At 35.7% G+C, this 20,242-nt stretch overlaps 5 protein-coding genes across 5 annotated transcripts; 4 read left to right on the top strand and 1 right to left on the bottom strand.

The window, feature by feature from the left end:
- The first annotated feature begins 1,281 nt into the window (after positions 1–1,281).
- On the top strand, positions 1,282–7,706 carry LOC113506486. The gene is made up of 4 exons (XM_026889328.1): positions 1,282–2,450; positions 4,831–5,050; positions 6,393–6,585; positions 6,946–7,706. Exons 1-4 carry the CDS (start codon positions 1,785–1,787, stop codon positions 7,082–7,084), a joined length of 1,218 nt encoding a protein of 405 aa, XP_026745129.1. The 5' UTR covers positions 1,282–1,784; the 3' UTR covers positions 7,085–7,706.
- A 320-nt stretch (positions 7,707–8,026) lies between these two features.
- On the bottom strand, positions 8,027–10,618 carry LOC113506506. Its single transcript, XM_026889344.1, has 5 exons — positions 10,281–10,618; positions 9,961–10,132; positions 9,554–9,774; positions 9,288–9,418; positions 8,027–9,150 (listed from the first exon to the last, which is right to left on the bottom strand). The coding sequence occupies exons 1-5, from the start codon at positions 10,419–10,421 to the stop codon at positions 8,970–8,972; spliced, it is 846 nt and encodes a 281-aa protein (XP_026745145.1). The 5' UTR covers positions 10,422–10,618; the 3' UTR covers positions 8,027–8,969.
- Positions 10,619–10,783: 165 nt separating this feature from the next.
- LOC113506495 lies at positions 10,784–13,116 on the top strand. Its single transcript, XM_026889337.1, has 5 exons — positions 10,784–11,109; positions 11,604–11,781; positions 12,170–12,390; positions 12,481–12,611; positions 12,848–13,116. The coding sequence occupies exons 1-5, from the start codon at positions 10,966–10,968 to the stop codon at positions 13,050–13,052; spliced, it is 879 nt and encodes a 292-aa protein (XP_026745138.1). The 5' UTR covers positions 10,784–10,965; the 3' UTR covers positions 13,053–13,116.
- A 907-nt stretch (positions 13,117–14,023) lies between these two features.
- Positions 14,024–16,258, top strand: LOC113506516. The gene is made up of 5 exons (XM_026889356.1): positions 14,024–14,188; positions 14,460–14,633; positions 14,980–15,190; positions 15,567–15,669; positions 15,922–16,258. The coding sequence occupies exons 2-5, from the start codon at positions 14,469–14,471 to the stop codon at positions 16,028–16,030; spliced, it is 588 nt and encodes a 195-aa protein (XP_026745157.1). The 5' UTR covers positions 14,024–14,188; positions 14,460–14,468; the 3' UTR covers positions 16,031–16,258.
- A 288-nt stretch (positions 16,259–16,546) lies between these two features.
- On the top strand, positions 16,547–19,128 carry LOC113506474. Its single transcript, XM_026889319.1, has 2 exons — positions 16,547–16,742; positions 16,818–19,128. Exons 1-2 carry the CDS (start codon positions 16,676–16,678, stop codon positions 17,150–17,152), a joined length of 402 nt encoding a protein of 133 aa, XP_026745120.1. The 5' UTR covers positions 16,547–16,675; the 3' UTR covers positions 17,153–19,128.
- The last annotated feature ends 1,114 nt before the right edge of the window (positions 19,129–20,242 follow it).

The following is a 20,242-nucleotide window of genomic DNA, read 5'->3' as shown; positions in this document are numbered from 1 at the left end:
AGTATGTTGAGGTCAAAGTTGATTGGTCTCACTACTATAGTTAGGTATTTAGAGAATCGGAACAAAGGTATTGTTAGTTCACAATTTTTTAGGAACCTTTGAAAAGAAGGTCCGAAAAAGATTAGAATTTCTCAACATCCGACGGTAGGTATTTTAGAACAATGAATGCGAATGAAAAATGTAGATATTTTGTCTATTGGAAAACTTATAATGTCTATAGAAATTGTTTTAATTTAGAAACTAGTATAACTATTAACATCCGTATTTTGAGAACGTCTATTATCTATGCGACATTGTTATTAATGTATAAGAACTCTTTCAAGTGTTCAGTACGAGTAGCTAGGAAGCGATTAAAACAATTATTCAAGGCACTGAATGTGCCGGAATCGAACCCATAATGGAATGGTCTGAGTCACACAACTGCACATCAATGCATTTGCATATCCAAACGATATGCAACACTGTGCTCAAATGAAGCTACTTTAAATATTATAAAGATTGACACATTATCATTTAAACTTTATTAAATAGACGGTAATATTATAGTTATTATAATCAATTTTCAATTTAAAATATTGATTTCTATGGTTTGGTTCTAGTGGTATTTGTAACAGTGCGGTCCCGCCGCGTCTGCTCATGATTAAGGACATCCGGTTGGGTCCGAAACTAGTCGGGCTACCCCGATATATACGCGTGAGTAAACCGTTACATCATTTAATAATAATAATTGTGGTATTATTATGATTAGTAGGTACTTCTCAATAAAAACATGTTATAAAATGTGTATAGGTAATTTTAAGTTTAACATTACCATATATTTTGAACACAACACTTTAAAGTATAGATGGGGTGGGTAAGAGTGGAAACAGCAAAGCCATGTTAACAATAGGCACTTGTCATAGTTTCTCAACTTGAAGTTAAATAAACACGTATTTGTTTAACATTGACGTCTTAAACTAACTAATATTTGAATTAAAAGATAACAACTTTGTTCTTGACTAGATTTATGTTAACTATGTGAATCATGTACTGTGCGTTTACGCATTTCTCTGTTTACTTTTCCGTCGGTGAGGAAAATGCCAGGTTTATTATGGGTGCAAAACAAGGATAAATATATTACCTAAAAGTTAGCTAGTTTATATTGTTTACAGTAACATAATACTCGTATTTTGTTTTAAACGAATATAAATTGTCTATTGTAATTAAATGATAAAGGCCAATTAAGTAACATCATGTTTACAAAATATACATAAACTATTTATCCTCGCAACTATTTATCCCTCTATAAATTATTCATAAGCTACCTACTTTACTACATAATTCGCACTAACGTATCGAACACAAGGGTAGTTCGCCACAGGAATGTCCACAACTACCTGCGTAGTAAGTCACATCCTCTGTCAAAGTTCAGGCATCCAAATCGGTTGGTTCCCCAGTCGTAATTGCTTACGCAACCGGATCTCACGGCCGTACTATAAGTAAAAGTTACAATTCAATTCACGGCCGTTTTCACTACGGTCGAAAAATCGCGAAAATAATTTACCGGGAAAAACTAATTTACTTGGTGTCGCTCTACGCTTTCTAGGTGGTGAGCCTCGCCTGCCATCAGTGCTGACCGTACCGCGCTCGCGGCCGCTCGTACACAACAAACATTTGCCTACCGCCTCATATAAAAAGCTTATCAACGCAACTACGTTTAGCAAGATCCTTTATTAGTCAACGGTGAAAGGTGTACAAGTATAAAATAAAAAAATACTAGAGTTTGTGATCACTTAACTAACGAAATGCGGCCAGTGGTGATCTGGCTGTTGCTGGCCATCGCCGCCGCCGAGGTGGCGGACGAACCCTGGGTGGAGGAGGAGGATGTGGATGAGTCGTACGATGACTACGAGCCCGCTCGGAGCCGGCGCGACGTGCACGACGCGGGGCCCTTTGAGGAGCATGTGCGGGTCAAGCGCTGCTGCGAGCCCCGGGTGCGGAGGTCGGCGGAGTACGTGCGCGTGCCCCGACAGCTCCACCAATACGAAGTGCACGAGTTCACTGATGACTCGGAGATGGCCTCACCTCCATACGAAGAGATGCTCGCGGCTAGCGCGAACCACTACCACAAAGTGTATGCACCTTCTCCTCGTTACTTGAAACCTGATGTGGCCAGTGCTAATGTCGCTCAAGCCGTGAAGTTTACGCCGGCTGATGCTGTGAATCCGCCACCAGTCCAGTTCGTGGCCAGTCCGCCGGCGGCTGTGCCTTTGGCGTCGAACCCAATCCCTGTGGATAACCCAATTCCAGTGCCTGTGGCCGCAGAGCCGCTGATCCAAGCGCCGAAGCAGTTGGCTTCAGGAGATCTGTATGGAGCATCTACTGGTCACCGGACGAAGCATGCTCACGGGCATACCCAAGGTGGTGGGCATGCTCAACAAGGAGGTCACCATGGACAACACGGAGCTAAGGTATGTACTTCATGTCGGTAATATTATGTTTATGATTAAGTTAAATTAAAGTAAAATCTGCAAGGTACCAGGGACTGTCAGGCTATGGTAGCCAATGCTATGAGAATGCCATGGTCATCAGTTACGGGTCTAAGTGTTGCCCAAGTGTCATGCTGCATGATTTTGTTTAATTACTTTAGTTTAGCAACGTTGAGACATTACTGTGTAATAAGTGTAAATTTATAGTAATTAGTATATTGCAGTAATATTTGAAATTTACTGGACTTATTAAAATTGAATATTATTTATCCTAGTAATTAATGCATCTGCATCATGGCAAAATCAATAATCATTGCGTCATATAAATATAGAATTTTTGTTTTTTTCTTTCTTTTGAAGATAATTTGTACCGGTAACAGTAGAAAGTCAGCTGTATAACCACTGTATCAGATTATTATAATCGGAACTGATTTGGTTAAGTCCCTTACATCATCATTTTACGCTAACTGGCTTCAAACTGACCTGGAGACAAACACAACCTGCATTGGCTTGGTAGGAAGGAAGAGTTAACTGACTAACCCCATCCTTTCTATTGCCCTTTGTACCAATAGTTCCACCATAACAATTAAAGTACAGAAGAATGAAGATTAATGGTCATTACCTGGACATCGGGCATTCGCTTCTTACCTAAATTCATACGCAGATAATAAAAGACGTTGGAAAGTTAAGAAACAATTTTGTCTAGTGATATGATAGTATCTTTTTTCGTAATTGTAATTTCGCTTAAGATACAAAATTAGTAAGTGAAGAGAATTTATTCCTCTGTCCGCGTCATTTGGACAATAAATATCAAAGTTCAAATTAATGACCTACATAATTCTTAATATGACATCTGAAGCGATTGTAAGGTCGATATAGCAGAATTATATATTAAATTCCTACTAGAAATTTATAAAAAGAGGAACAACGCAGGCGAAGACGCATGGCTTAATATAATTCTTTTGTTATATACCTACATCATAAATTAAAATATATTATGTATCATACGCATTTAAAAATCCTATTTAGGTAGCATTTGTTTATGGAAACAGCATTATGATATTATATTTTAGTCACAATACAATTACGCGTACTTGTTTTGTAGCCTTTGCAGGGTAATACAGTAAAGCGATAATTAATATCCCTAATAATGGCCATCAAAATATCATGACCGACGTGACCGCAAATATGTATTGAATATTGTGGTGAGCAACACTACACCAAGTTTAATGTTATATACGTAACTTAATGGATATCGGTCTAAACTGATTGGTGGTATGGATTACTAAAGGTCATTTTTAGTAGCAAATTTAATTTATTTATTTATTTTGTCTAGCGTCGATCTTAAACCAATGATTCAATTATCATTTTCACCTGTCGCTATTCTGCTAAAATCTAAGGCAGGTTGATGAGATGCTTTTGTAACTTAACGAGTCGTCCGAATCTGACTGAAACTGAAATTGACCTGAAAAGCAAAGAAGAAGAGTAAAAGAAACAAGATGAATTTATATTTCTTGGTAATAAACTGTTTATTTAATGATGAATACTTCTACTAATAAACAGTAATAAAAGTTCTATTAACGACTAGCAGTTGTTATTTAAAGGTTGATACGCATTTTCACTCAAATAAAATTAACTAGCCGGGTGGCCGATTAATATGAAACATCTATTAGTCAAATATAATTAAATATCTATTTGGTATGTAACTTATTTGATTATATTCAAACAATTGTATTCGATTTTGTATCCATGATCACAGTTATAAGATGCCCAAACCAACAACCCGGAACTATCTACACATTTTTAAACAAAAATCTATTTAGAAGATTCAAGACCAAGTTTTTACTTCTATAATCAAAATTCTAATTTCAAACTTAATTTATTTGAAGGTCCGTTAAGCACAACCATTGTTTAATTGCTCATAGTATAATTAGATACCATTAGATAAGAAAAATTAACGGACAAAATATGATTAAATCTGTCTTTACGGGTGGATTCACCCACTTCTTAATCCGGATACGTATTTGTTTAAAGTTCATGGTCGTGGACTGTTTGAACAGAGCCATACATTAGATCTCACGGTCAGTTAATATATCATTTTTAAGAAGTTTATGTACCTTCTGATTATTGTCAATAAAATAAATAGATAGATTTTACATGAATGAATGATTAGTTAGATTTAATTAAATCACGCGCTCACCAACTTAGTGTAAGCCTGTAGAATACCTGCTTAAAGTTAAATCCAAATAATGAGTTAAATTCACTGCCTAAGAAATAATAACGATAACAAGTTGTTTTACTTAAAGCAACTACCCAAACGAAACCAACATGCTAACTTAAAAACAAACACAACTAATTACAGACAACAAAAGGTTTCAATCAACACCACCACGTAGACAAAGGCGGTAAAGGCTTCAAAACTGACGAGCATCATAAGAAGCAGTACGAGGAGGCAGCCGGCAAGAAGAAGAAGCACCACGACCACGCAGGACACAAGGGCAGTCATGAGGAAGAGGCCTTCGGACAGAGAGGCGCCAAGTTTGATGAGAAGAAGGGACATAAGAAAGGACATAAGACTAAGGGTAAGTAGCCTTATAGCCAGTCGACCAGTAATCCACTACGCGAATGGCCTCGAGGAAGGCATGGAGTAATAATAGAAAGCCTAGGCAAGGGTGGAGTCACGCTTAGGATGCTTTAGTGGTCCTAAGTCTATGGGTATGATTTGATTCAGCGTAAGTTCCATATTCGACTGCACGGATAGCCGTGCGGTTGAGGTCATCATGAGCGCTACATCTCGCGGGGTCGCGGGCCCTCATAGTAGTGTGCATGTGACTTAAATGTTTGCGAAGTTGCTTTAAATGAAAAAATAGCAGTAACACTAGCGTGGTTAGAAAACATTACACACAATACACTGTGCTTGTTGTGTATTTTTATTTTTCACTTACGACAAATCCGGAAGGTTACATTCAAAGCAGTAAACTACATTACAGTGTCAATTATAATGATGTAACAAACAATGTAGTCGCTCCATTCACCATTCGATCAACGACTTCCATTATTGAGTCCAATGCGTGTAGCATTTGTTTCTTAATGGTTCAATAAACTTTATCAACAGCCAGATAAAAATAGAATGTACCGTATCAAGTGTAACTGCATTCAAACAGACCGCGATTGAAGTAACCGTAACAATTTTGTCAATTTACATAACTTCCTCAATAAAACAAAAAATAACAGTCATCATAGCGAGAGACAAATCAAAATAAGACTAGTTATTCGTACTGTTGACAAGCACTGGGAGTTGCGCTAAGTATTTGGTGCAAATATTTTTATTAATAAAGAGGTAATCTTAGTTCGAATTGATGTTATGCAAAATCAATTACACAAATTGATTATTGATCGATACCTGACACAGAGTAAGTTCCAGCTTCGCTTGATTATAATATAATAGAAAATGTAACAATTTGCGGCCAAGTGAAAGCTAAATTACGTAAAGCTATTTGTTATTCGAACTCCATTCGTGCTGACCTCAACCGCAATTCTACGATTTTCCATTGATTCGTTTACAAAGAATTACTAGCGAGCTTGCACTTCAAAATCCTTTTCACTGTCATAATTGAATAGATTGGGAACAGGTTGGTAATTCGTTGCAAGTGTACGTGACTAAAGATCTATTTGATCTGTGTTCACGCTCATTTCAGAAATATTTGTGAGGCAAAAACTCATTTAAATTATGAAGTGTCACGATTGAAACTGTACTTGTCGTAATTAATGTAATGTTGCATGTTTGGTCCAAATAAAAATCGGTTATGCGTATTATGTCATCCGAGAGCAACATTGTTATCTATATTTTTGAAATCATTTATTTTTAAGTACCTAATAATATTTTGCAATATTTTCTATAAGAAATTGTTTATCTTACTTCAGGCTACCACAACAAGTACCACAAGGATGAATTCCACAAAGAGCACAAGTTCTACGATGACTTCCACAAGAGCGGTGAGCACCACCGGTACGGCAAGTTCAATGCCAAGCACGCGAGCAACGAGAGCGGCAAGAAGAAGGCGCATCACGTCAATGCTGGACATGACTACGTGGAGAAGGGAAAGAAGGGATACAGGTATGGGGGTGGCTAAATTACAATTGATGTCAAAAACAATAATTAAGCTCCCCGCTAGAGTAACGAAGCTAGCAGAGTTTTGAAGGAGAATTCGAAGATGTTATTTTAATGAGAGATCTTTTAATGTATGCAAAACATTTTCAACTTTAGGCCAGATATGAAACAGGATTGGCAGGATTTACAATTTTGCTTTGAAACGGTGCAGTGTGTCCAAAAATTTATTTATTGGCTACTTGGCGGCTCATACTTTTATACCAAGATTTATGACCAGAATAGTGATTATTGATAGTAAAGTAGTGAAATTAGTGATCCTAGTATAAGGTATAATATTAACTTCAACCATTATTTTTCCTTTCATAGCAACAAGGGCCACGTGGATGCAGACCATAAAGGCTACCATGGCAAGCAGGGTCATGAACATCACAACGAAAAGCACGAAGAACATGGCAAGAAGGGAGGCAAGGCTACCGCCTCCCAATGGGGCTACAAGAAAAACTAGTTCGTATTTATTAGGTGTTAAGAGTCAGTTTCCTGAAGGATACTGGAGTGTTATATGCCATTTGGGAATGTTTTATAGTTTGAGGATGAAATGTGATGTAAAGGGTCAAAGTTGTTCTGAATGCTGGCAAAATGAACTTCTACATATTTTTATACTGAACTGTATACCTATCTAACACTAAGTTGTGGAGGTGTTAAACGAAAATGTGTTCAGGTTATTTTTCTTTAAGAAAAATATGTTTTTCAATGCAAGGCTCATAAAATACTTAATCAAACTTGATATCAGAAAGTTAATAACCGATGAAGTTATAAGTACATTGTGATGGATATTTACAATATTTTACACATTTAATGAGTACACTGAATTCAATTTCAAGCCTTAAATACCATAGAAAACCATGTTTAGTTACAGTTAATAAACTTAATGGCTGTTAAACTTGTTACAACACTTAATCGTCCAATAATTTGATTTTTCTCTCACGCACCCTGCCTAATTAAATTTGCTGGTTCCTAGAAAGTTGAGTAACGCGACCATAATTTATTTGGTTACGTTTTTAACACTTTCATTATCATTTTGTTCTATTCAATTATTGAAATGAAACTACTTTTACGGATTTTATCGCGGTTTTAATTTTAGATTTTTGTTCCCGACGTTTCGAAACCTTTGCAGGTATCATGGTCACGGGCAGACTGAGATGGTGTTCGTCTTGACAGAAGATGTTGCTCGTTCTACCTTCATATTTTAATTAATTATTTGTGGTCCGACCTACGCAGTATGAGCTCACTGTGTCTTGATGTCTTGCAGCGCTGCTCTTGGGTTTGGCCTTGAGTTTATTTATTATTGGATCCCAAGTAGGTGATATCTTCCAGCCATCTTCTCTATTGAAATTCGTAAAAGTAGTTTCATTTCAATGTCTAACATTCGCGTAAACCTAAGAAACCACTATTCAATTATGTTTTGGGTTTTTCATTTTTCATCTCGCCCGTTTGTTGTTCTCATTTTCACTATATTATTTCCTTCTATTGATTATTTTTTTTTGTATCTAACTATATTTTCTTCCTGTTTTTTTGTTTAATATTATTCATTATTTTTTTCATCATCATTCATATTCATCTTCATATCATATTCGTTTTCGTTTTGCTCTTGGTCGTCGAGGAACCAGTCGATATTATTCATTTGTCCATTTTAAAACATTACTGCAACCCAAACATTGGTTTTCGTAACTTGCCGTGTCCAATGAGACATGTCTTCACGATTGGTGCAACAGTTTTTTGTTAGTCTGAGCCCATTTTTTATATGTTCATTAAATGAGAAACTATTTTAAATCACCTTATTGCTCCGTCTTGAAATATGCAGTTATTATTGTGATAAAGTTGAAACATTTAAATGTACTATGATGGGACAATATTTGTTTAAAACAATCAAAGTGATCGTTAAAATATCCAAAAAACCTTGAAAAATCAAGATCGTAAAACCGTGAAACAAAAAAGGCAAGGCTCATAGAAGAGTTATTTAAATCATAACAAAATCATACTGTTTTGTGTAAACAACAGAAAAACGTGTCGTGCAGAGACCTTTGAAAAGCCTTACATCAACACAACTAGACGTTGAATACTACAAGATGGAACAGAACTGATGAGTTAGGAGAGTTATTTATAAGATATCAACGGATACTGTAATATTTATTATGTTTAGTCCTTTGTAACGATATTTTTGTACGGTTTTATTAAAAGAAACATGAAATTGTGAAGCGTTTTATTACTGTAATTGAAACAACATGAAAGACTGGTACCTAGATAACAGATAGTTGACGTCATACGTGCAAACGTTTTGAAGTCCCGCCAATAGATGGCGTACAATTTAAACTTAATGCTAGTGTTTGGTGTTAGTATGGCGGCTTGCAGGGCTCTATGCCGCCAATTTTGGGGTCGAAGTATTTGACATAGAGGCCAACAGTGTGGTGTGGCCTTCTGGGGAAGAACACCCGTTGACCGGCATCATCGACAAAGTCAGAGTAATCCATAGTCCAAACACGTTTCATACCGCATTTTTCACAGATCTTTGACCTGCAATTTTACTGTTTTATTAAAGTAGCTAGTTGGCTAGTTACTAGCTAGTTAATTTTACTACTCATTACTTCCACCACTTTTCTACAGAATTATCAGTTTTAAGTTCTATACAAAAATGAAGGGAGTTGACTTACGTATATTGGCTGCAGGATACCAACTGAACAAGGGGATGGCGCATTTCCTCAGCGCTTGCTAATGCATTTTTTAGCAGTAGTGTGCCCACTCCCTGGCCAGTCACCTCTGCTGCCGTACCCAGCACCTCGATCTAATACAAAATTCATTGTCACACAAATAAATACTTAAATCAAACTTGTTACTACAAAATGTATTTTATGCTCAAGGTCGGGCAGGGTCGAAGCAATCAAAATGGTCAAGCAAGAGAAACAGACAAAAATCTCACATCATAAATGTAATCCACATTATATTTCTTGAATAAATTAGGGCTTCTGAGACAGTGGGCACAGAAGTACATTCTATGCTTTTCGGGTTTGGATGCGGTGTAGTGTGCCCACTCTTCCAGCTCATCAACCATCCAGGGGTACACCCTGTTGGCGACAGTAACGCCAATAAGCCTCCTTTCACCAGTTCGCTGTATTTTTTCAAAAGCTAGGATACGTTCGCCTGTAGACAAAAGGATTTTTAGATCTCGATGGTGTGCTATTGGGGATGCCTATGTCAACCAGTGGACGAATATGGGTTGATGTCGATGATGAAGAATGAAAATTGCTGGTTATATTTAAGCTGGTCATTTAATCTAGCAAAGTGTTCTATCGTTCTAAAGCAGATTTATGGTCCAGGAAAACTGACCCGAATTTGAGTACTTATCCGTGAGAACTTCCAGATAAGGGCTGTTGATGGGCATCCACAGGCCTACGACGCTTGGTTCGCGCGGCCAGTACTGAGTATACAGGAAAGAGCGAATCATTCTCGAGTGGCAAGTAGTTGCACGCTCGATGGTCACGTTGCGGATGTCGAAACACTGCAAAGGAAAATATAATGATCATACTGATGGGAATAAGCAGTATAAAGAATTTTCGAAAATAAGTAGTATAACTATATTACATTTTTGCTTCTTTAGTCACCTAAAGGGGAAATTCGTTACTCGAAAACCGTTTTCGTTTACTTACCGGTTTCTTCTCGGGAGGGAAAAAACAGGTGTCACAAGGAGAGCATCTTCTGAACCTTTTCAGGATGTGTATTAGTTGAAGCTGGGCAGGCTCAAAGGACGCCCTGAAGACGCTTGACCTCAACGCATTAAAACACTGCATTCTGTTAACGTACTTATTTTGTCTGCATGATTTTATTCCTATAAATTATTATTTCCTATTTTTTGCTATTTAGTTTGTGATGATAAAATTATATTTTTTCTTACATGATTTTGAGTGATGGAATGAAACTAAGAATTAATGGAGATTAGTGACATATAATGACAATTGTAATTACACTCCCGTCAGCGTTGATGAAAAAAAAAAGTTTTTCTTGGTTTCACTTTAATAATATTATTTTTGATAAATCTTTAAATAAAACAAAACATTGAGAAATAATTTTACATCAACTTAAAACCTATTGGCCGAGATAGAACCTTTTTGCGCTAAGCTGGCTGATGGCAAAAACATTTCGAATTCAGAAATTCCCGTCGTTCAAACTAATAAACTGTCACATCACCCGTCACTATGCCACCATATTATACTTTTTGGTTATTTTAATTAAATTATAAACTCAAAATTAAAATACCCAATCATGCTGAACAGACTCAAATAGATTTTAGAAATTACAAGAAAACAAAAAGGAATCATTCTCGGCTGCCCCACTATGTCCGCGTTGTCAAGTTTATTCAAATTATTCACGGCGAGGCAGAGCGTCAGAAAACCGCACGTCGCGCTGAGCTGCGTCAGCGAACCCTTGAGAAGGCTCTATTCGGACTCCTCCAAGCAAGATGTTTCTAAACACGTTGTGGTTTGTACTAGTACTTTTAAATTTTACTAATTTGAGTAAGCTTGGACAAGTTAAAATAATCACACCATAGTTTGATCAAGGGTAAGGCTTATCATGGTAAGGTACATTGTTTTAGTAATTTGATCTGATTTAGCCACATTTCATAGGTGGTACTTGTTATTTGAATTTAATTTAATTTTGGTCCTGCTCTAAGTCTGTCTGACTGTCTATTTGTTATAAATCCATTTTTCTCAGTATAATGGATGATGTCTATGTGGGATATGAGCTGACCTACTACCAAAAAAAAGAAACAATTGAGGCCTTTACAAAAATAAAACTAAGCCCTGAGCAGTTAAATGATAAAATCCTGAACCTGAGAGATGGATAACTCTATACAAAAAAAAAACCGTTTCAGCCAATATAAGTATATTCCACTACAAAACCTCCAAACAACTCCACTTAATCTAAAAGCTGCTTAGAGTCGAGCATAGAGTAGTAGGTAATACTTTTTGCAGGTGCAGGGAACCGAGAATGAGGAGCGAGTGCGCGTGCGTCGCGCCCGGCCCGCCGACGTCCCGCGGGTGCTGCGCTTCGTACGCGAGCACGCCAAAACCGCGTGGCCCGGGCTCGTCGCACCGCCCTCCGCCTCACACATCGTCCTGTGTGATTACGTCGCAAGGGCACTGGCACAAGGTATCAGATACAGTACATTATGACCAGTCTATGAATGTGCTACAGCTGAGCTCAGACTTTGGGAAGGTTTGGATACGGATCGCCACGCTTGCTCACAAGTAAATCCAATATTTGGAATCACACTGTTGCCGTATGTTAGAACTTTCTTCATTAGATAGAGAATAGAAGCTGATGAAACAGTGCTTCAAGAAGGTTAAGAGGGGTAAACTACCATTTTACAAGGTTGTCTTGTAAGACCAATGGTGTTGGAAAGTGTATGTTAACAAAATATTTACGTGTCCAACGGAACCCCGTTTTGCAAATGGAATTCATTTATCATGTTAAAAAAAATGATTAATAAAATCTGGTAACTGACAAAATTAAAGCTTTGTTCTGAATGCCTTTGCAGGTCACTCCATGCTAGCGGAACAGCAAGAAACGCGACGCGGTTGGTCTCAAATCCGTGGTTTGGCCCTTAGTATGTCAGTTTGTCCGTGGGATGCGACCATGCTGGAGCGATGGGCGCGCTGTGTCAGATGCACGCGGTCTCGGAGACTGATGCACTTCACAGCTCACTGCCTTCGTGCCCCAGCTTTGCACGATAAGTATCGTGTGCATAATATTTTGCAGGTAGGTTTCTGACTACAATTCATTTGCTAACTGAAACATGAGCAGTATTAGACACTGTTCTTTATTACATTAAATTTGTTCAACTTGCAGGTGATCTTAATAGTGCCTCAAGACGCCCAGAAAAATACAGAAATCGTTCACGTGCTTGCTAAAAATGCCATACAGAGAGGCCGTGATGTCGGCTTCCCTGTTTTGCGGTTCGATGTTACTGACGGCGCTGTGTAAGTATCAACAATATTTATGCTATAGTTTTTCATCATAAGCCAAAATAAAAACACTACACATAATGTAGTGTACACCATAGAATTACAGCAGTGACATTTAATTTACATGAAGTGAAAGAGTACGATGACGGACATATTACTTCTTAGTTCTTTTATAGTAATTTTATTTTCTCTAAGGTTTGTAATGAATTCGTTTCACTTTTCGACCTAATTTGAAAATCGTTTTGTTTCAGAGGAAAAGCCTTAGAAGAAATAAAACTGAAGAAAGAATGGCAGCTAATGTATGATGTTCTACCGGATGCATTAAAAGAACGGCCCCAGACCGAAACGATTCCTCCGACAGAATCAAAAAGTGGCGAAACTACAAAAAATAGAGGAAATTTTATAGCCGTATACACCGCGTTAACTGACAAAAACTTAGAACAAAAAAAGAAATAACATAAACATTAAGGAAAATGTATAATAATGGCGGCCTAATGACGGCTGTATATTAAATGTAACTTTTACATATTGTGTTGTTTTCTTTACATTCATGGCTACTATATTATTATAGGTACGGTACCTACCGACTTTGGACAGCTATGCGAGTTTCAATGGAAGTATAGGTAATCTTCGGGATTATGTAGTAAGCCACAATTTACTGAAACTGATGTGACTGATGGAAGATATCCGACACCTGATCAGTAAGATCAAGTGTCGGATGCTACACACAGCTGAGCAAAAGGTTCAAGCAAAAAAAAAAATAACATTAAACGTTACAAAGCTATCTACTTAACGTTACATAGCTACTTTCGCTCGAACATTTCATCACTTCAATCAATTCAGATCTGTGACATATCGGCCATAAGTTTCTCAAGTTCATTCTCAGTATTTACACAATTTCATGCCGAGTTGATTTATTGAAATACTTCGAAGTATCGTATTTAAAATAATGAAACATCAATTGTCGCTTTTTGTTGACTTACAAAATGTTGAAGGTCGTAGAAAATAATGAATTAACTAATTAGGACTGTCATAATTACATTGGTAAACAGAGTGATGTTATAAGATTAGGATTTGGGATCAATAGCGGCATTGATGGAAACACCATCAGCTGTGAGAGTACACGTAGACACGGCGTACAGTCTTAGCGAGAGCTAAAGCATATGTCGTCTAATTATACTTACTTTTTGTACCATGAAGATCTGAGGTCTAAATCTAGCTTTGTGATTATTACTGCAGGAGCCCTAGCCAATTAAAAAGTTTTTAGTATAATATTAGATGAAATACCCTATCTGTAAAAATGAAATTAGAAGCTGCGAACAGAAAGCTTTCTAAAGAAATGTTTGTTTAGATACCATACCTACGGGTACAGAACAAACCACAACTCAAAAAAAGTCACTGATGAAATGGTCGCAAAAACAAGTAATCCGTTCAAAGGTAGGTACCGGTGAAGAACCGAGGCATAGGTCAGTCAGCCGTTGTGAAAGACCGAGCCAGCTGCAATATCGAGTTATATAAAATACAAGAACTGATTTATTTACTGAGTTGATATCCAACGAGTCAAAGCAACAACACTTTTTGTGTAACGCTAGGTAAAAAACTAAGACTGATATTTAAGTAGTTTTAAAAGTTGTTTAAGTTAGTTTATTCAAAGATTCGTAAAATATAATAATAACGGCTCCGTGACCACCAATTCTCATTAAACAGTGTGGTGCTGAAAATGAAAGCGATTGTCTGGGATAAATGTCATAGAAACGAAATTAGGCTAAGCAATTTCTTTCTCATTCTAGTAATTTGTGCGAAATTTGCCTAACAAAAAACTACCCAAATGCCTATTGATTCTCAATTTCGATAAATTTCCAGTGATTCGTGATGATGTTAAAGTTCGCGTCGATAGCCCTGGGCCTGCTCCAGGTGGCCTGGTCGATGCCCGCCAGCTCACTCACCCTCGAAGACATGATGGTTCTTGAAGATCTGATGATGGTTGACGACACGGAGTCCGTCGGCTCGTACATCCGAGAAACTAGAGCAGCTGCGGTAAGTCGAATTATACAAAGAAACCAGTCGTGAAAACGTTTCAATTGTAGACTGTTTTTACATATCTACGTTGATTGAAAAGTTGTTTTAATAATAATAATGTGTTTAATGTTTTAATAATAATATATTGGGAAAAATGTTTCCGACCCATTTGATCAACTTGCTATTGTTGGCCGATTGTAAGTTAATCATTGACCTAAAGAAGAATAAATATTACTCATTGCTCCGTAAGTTTACCAAAATGCCATAAATTCAATACAATTATTGAACTATTCCAATCGAATATTAATAAAAATCAACCAATCGAATCAATGTATTTGAATTAAACGTTATTTGAATTTCACAGCCTCAAGGTTACCACAAGTCAGTGCATGACGAAGGTGATGGTGAAATCGGTTATTCTCGCAAGAAGACAGGCGGTGGCAAGAAGGGGTACCAACACTTCGATGCCTATCACAAGAAGGCCGGTGACAACTACGAGTTTGAGAAGCAGGACTCTTATGGTGATGAGGACAAAGGCCAGGATGGAGCCTACAGCCATAACCATGAGGCCACAGGTGAATCACAAAAGCTCATTAGAAGACCGTTAAATTTTTTGAGAAGGCTTTTTAGATGGTTCCTGTAAATCGGCAAGAAATAAGTTGATGATGTCAAAGACACTGTTAACGGTTTTTTCAGACGCCTGTTGAAATAGATAGACTAGTGACACTACAATGAAACAGTTCTATGTCAAGACTGTGAAGTAAATAGATTTAGCCATACCTTGCCGAACCTTGAAATTAACTACACTCCCACCGATCAAACAAACGTCGAACTCACGAAATAAAATAAGCATAAAATAAAACTTGAATAAATATAGAAATAAAAACACTCGATCTGTTTTATTATATTGCCCATGTTTACACATTAGTGAAATAAGTTTATATGTTGCAGTTGAAAGAGATCGTGAGCCGGAAGAGTTTGGATATGAGGAAGAGGAACGTCCTAAAAGGAAACAAAAACAACAACACAAAGAAATAACGCACTCAGAATTAAAGTAAGTATTGTCACCTGCCGCGGTAAACTTTAAGTCTTTAAATATAAGTGGGAAATACTTGACATAAATTACGATTCAGGTGTAGCAACATGTGGTTTAAACCCATAAGAGTCCTACGCCTCTTCACTTTACCTACCTCATAAACAATCCCTAAATTGAATAGTTTAATTACCTACAGATTCATTAACTTGTATAAAAAAGTATATAGTGCTGCTATTTGACTGTTTTTTCAAATTAAAATTTTATTTTCAGAGAAGGAGCTGACGATGGAAACGGCGGTGTCGAATCCTTTGGCCATGACCCTAGGGACTACACATTACCTGAGAAATACACGTGGGGTGAAGAGGCTGATACAGAATAAAGTAATAATTAGTAACTTTAGTTACTTAGACTGATAGGTGGTAGGTAATAAAAATAATCATTGTGAATTTCATTATTTTACTTAACTTAACGCCATCTGTTGTCGGTTATGGATACCTCTTGAACGTTAAGTTGCTTACAGACTTTTAGTTTAGTTTTAGTAGCAGATTAATAACGTTAATTGTAAGACGTACCAAACCAAATAAATAAAATACAAAATTGTGATTACAAATCGATGTTTTATTTCTCGACTATTTATAAAAATTAACATACAACGTAGAGGAGAAAAAACTTCTATCCATAACATTTCTGTTTTGGAGACAAATATGTAGGTATGACCACGTCTAATTACTCTTGCTTTCATTTTGAAACCTTTTTTTGTAATCATATTTAGTCAATGTTTTACATGAAATACGGTATTACAATAACTCCAATAGTATTGATCCACTGAAATGTGTAAACGCTCCATATATTTGTGAGCAGTGCAACTAAACGTGTTTGACGTATGACAGCACAATATTTTTGACATAATGTTTTGCTTGCGCTACTCGTAGAAAGGTTTTGTTCGCGTATTCAAACACACAAAAACTTGATTATATATAGTGAAAATTGTAATGTGAATATATCTACGTCGTGTTCGACAATCATGGGTTTGAAAACCATCGATATCTTGGCGACATTGTTGCTAAATTTAATACAATACGGTTGCTCGGGTAAGTTGTAAGTAGCCGACGATTATTTAATTGAATCAATTTATCCTGTGTTACGAACTATATTCTTTTTAACAGAGCACATCCTGTCCTGCAATGAATCGTTACTGTATCAGTGTGGTGCGAACCAGAAGTGCACTGCGGCTACACACCAGTGCGATTGCCTCGAAGGATTTATTCGTGTGGGGGATGATTGCGAAGCGTCAGCTGACGACACGGGGTCGGACAACGGCGCTACGATAGCTATAGTCACGATATTCACGCTCGCTCTGCTCATTACAGGCGCTGTGCTAGTAGTCAGAAAATATAATTTAATTGAATACATCCGTCAGAAGATTGAGGCTAGACGGTCTCATGATGTCATGTATGAAGATGTTATGATTGGCAATGATGATCCACCTCTCAGTCCTTAGGCACGCATTGAGGAGTATGTAATTTATTTATGTAGCATGTTACTGTTATAATTATTACTGAAAACAATTTGGAAGTGTTTCAAACTGATTTAAATGTTAAATAGGTAGATTGAAAATACCCTAATTCACTGTGCGAGCAAGAGACTTCTAGTATGTTGTATGTTTGGTTCAATACTTTTTATATCAGGTATGAAAAATCCCTCTTTCCCTGCAACAGGAAAACATTCAGCTAGATATTTGTGAGTTATATTTAAACTTAAACTAACAGTTTCGCAATAACTAATGTTATTTTCCTACTGCATAGTATGAACAAAGAAAACAGAAAGGAAGAAAATAAATGTTTTCCATTTGTTTATCCTATAAGTATATATCCCATATTTTATTCTAAAAAGTGAAGTTGGCAAGAAACCAAATAAGTGACTTGTACAATGTAAGTGTACAAAATAACTAATGAACAAACAAATTGAGAACAAGAAAGGTCATGAGAAACACATCCAAATACCAAAATGTTAAAATGTATTAAAATGAATATTTTCTATGTTGTGGCTAGTCTGTAAGTAAGAACATGCTCACTCACACATAGATACCCGCTTTGTACCCTTTCATTTGATGTTGATTTAAATAATTATGTAAACGAATTAAGTAAAAGAGTCTTATCAACATATTTTGAGCATTACTATTTAACTAAATAATCAGTATAACTATTTACTTTTACTAAACTTGAGACTTAGGCAATAAGGTTCAAATTTGATTGTATTCCAAAGTATTTATCTTTTGTATTCAAAGTTCTGTTATTAAAGTGTGAGTGAGGCATGTTTACAAAAATTAGAATTAGTCATGTATTAATTAAGCAAAAAACTGTCTATACAACATGGATTTCTCAAATGTCTGTTTGAACTAGATAGTGCTGTTATGATTCATCAATCACATGCCAATGTAAAACGGTTGGATTAGTGCAGAAAATAGTACCTATCAATTTCAAGAATTCAACTAACTGACACAACACACACTTTTAATTGTGGACAGGAAAGTGCAATTATAAATAGGTATGTAAATACCCACATGAAGAACAGAATGCTTTGTCAATATTTTTCTCTGTAAGCCTTGCTAAGTACACATTGTTACTACTGTCTGACCGCTGTGTTATCATTAAAGCTATTTATTTTATATCCCTGTGATTTATCAACACTAATTTCTGTTTAAAAATGATCATTGAATGAAAATCGTCTTAGTTTGTTGGACTACAGTAGCAGTTACGAGGCACAAACAAATAGATTTTCAGTCAACAAAATATTTACTAATTTACATTGTAACAGAGGTTAAGAGGTGTAAATTGAGATCAAATAGGAAAATAAAGTAGTGTTATTTTTTGGTCAAAGGTAGTCACATTAAACAACTGGCAGTAGACCCAACAAGTAACCCTAAATTGTAACTTGAGAGAAATATTGAAGGTGTTTTTGTAACATAATCAGTATCTTGTATAAAGAAAACAATCTTATCATTATAATTATGATTACTAAAGGTAACCAAAAGGTTGTTGAGCCCGTATCATATTTGAATATTCGTTAATCAATCAACTGTGTCAGATAACATTTGAGCTATTTAAAAAAACAACTTGGTATGTTATTTTATTGAGCTGCACAATTTATTGTTCAGGTGGTATATGAAAAAGATTCGGCAATGCACTATTAGGTACTTGGAGTGTAAAACTATGGCAACAATGGGAATACATTCGCAGCATACATAATTAATTTAAGTTTTTATTATTATCTAGCACATTCTAGATCGATCATGACAAAAATCTGATAAATTTTATTCCATTTTTAATGTTTAAGTAATTGTTTATGCATGTCGTTTATTTATAAGCATTTAACATATTTTATTTTCACAAAACTTATCTAGTTTAGATTACTTTAGATTTGCTTACGCTCAATTTAGCCAAAGACTGAATGGTGTTGCCAGGTATAAACGAAATATTTTTTATTTGTCCTATTTGTATATTTCGGCTATAAAATTATTATATCAACGTGTTTATTTATTGTATTGTATATTTTGTATTGGCAATTAAGTTCACAAAAAGTATTGGTCAAAGAAGTGTTTACGTGTTACTAAGAAACGCCTAAAATGTGGTCAGGAATCACATGTCACTATTATATAATTTAATTGGAAATAGTATGTAATATAAATGCTTTATAATGGGCCTATTTTTTTTATATTTCTTACCAAAATTATGAATGCTGTCAGACTCACAAATTAAATGTTAGCTACATTTATTTCGTTTAAACTTGCAACAGTTGCTTGTTAGTTTTCTTTTAGATATATCTATATTAGGTGCAGCTAAATACCACAGTTCTATTTATTTCTCTGTAATCGTTGCTTTGTAATATTTTGTAGGGTATTATTTATACAAGTAAGTGTTAGCTTGTATCATATTTTATTTTTATCTAATATTCTTTTATTCAACTTTAAAATGAGTAGTTAATCTTGAATCAAATAAAAAATAAAATGCTGATAAGGTAGAAAGTTCTAGAACTTAACGTAACGTAACGTAGTGACTGCAGAGTTAATCATCTTTGTTCAATATGTTAGAGAACTTCATTAAAAGTATATTTTTTGCCAATGGCAATTCTCAGCTTACACTGATGATGAATATAAACTACCTTTTATTATTTCATGTTATTTTTTTTTTACCTAGATAAGATATAATATGTATTTAGATCTATTTGTTTATTTATCTAAATGAACAGTTTACCCTCTGTTTATATAACTTGTAATATCCTAAAGTGTGATAATCGGGTAAGAATTTGTTTACATTTAGTGATAAACATATGGATCCAAAATGGTTACAAGTTGCCAGGAGCATACTATATAAGGATTCACCGTTTTTATGCTTCAAAACATTACCACTACCAGTGTGCACTTGTAATATTAGTGTAAAATACAATGTCTAAGAATAATTATGTATGATATCTTCAAATTAAATAACTCATAAATAGTTAATATTAAAGTTATATTTTTGAAATAAATACTCTGTGATACTGTGTGATTGTGTTTTCTTTTTCAATTAGTACCTACTATACTCCGTCTTTG

Source organism: Trichoplusia ni, chromosome 2, assembly GCF_003590095.1.
Source record: "Trichoplusia ni isolate ovarian cell line Hi5 chromosome 2, tn1, whole genome shotgun sequence".
NCBI lineage: Eukaryota > Metazoa > Arthropoda > Insecta > Lepidoptera > Noctuidae > Trichoplusia > Trichoplusia ni.
This window is presented reverse-complemented; position numbering and strand designations above follow the sequence as displayed.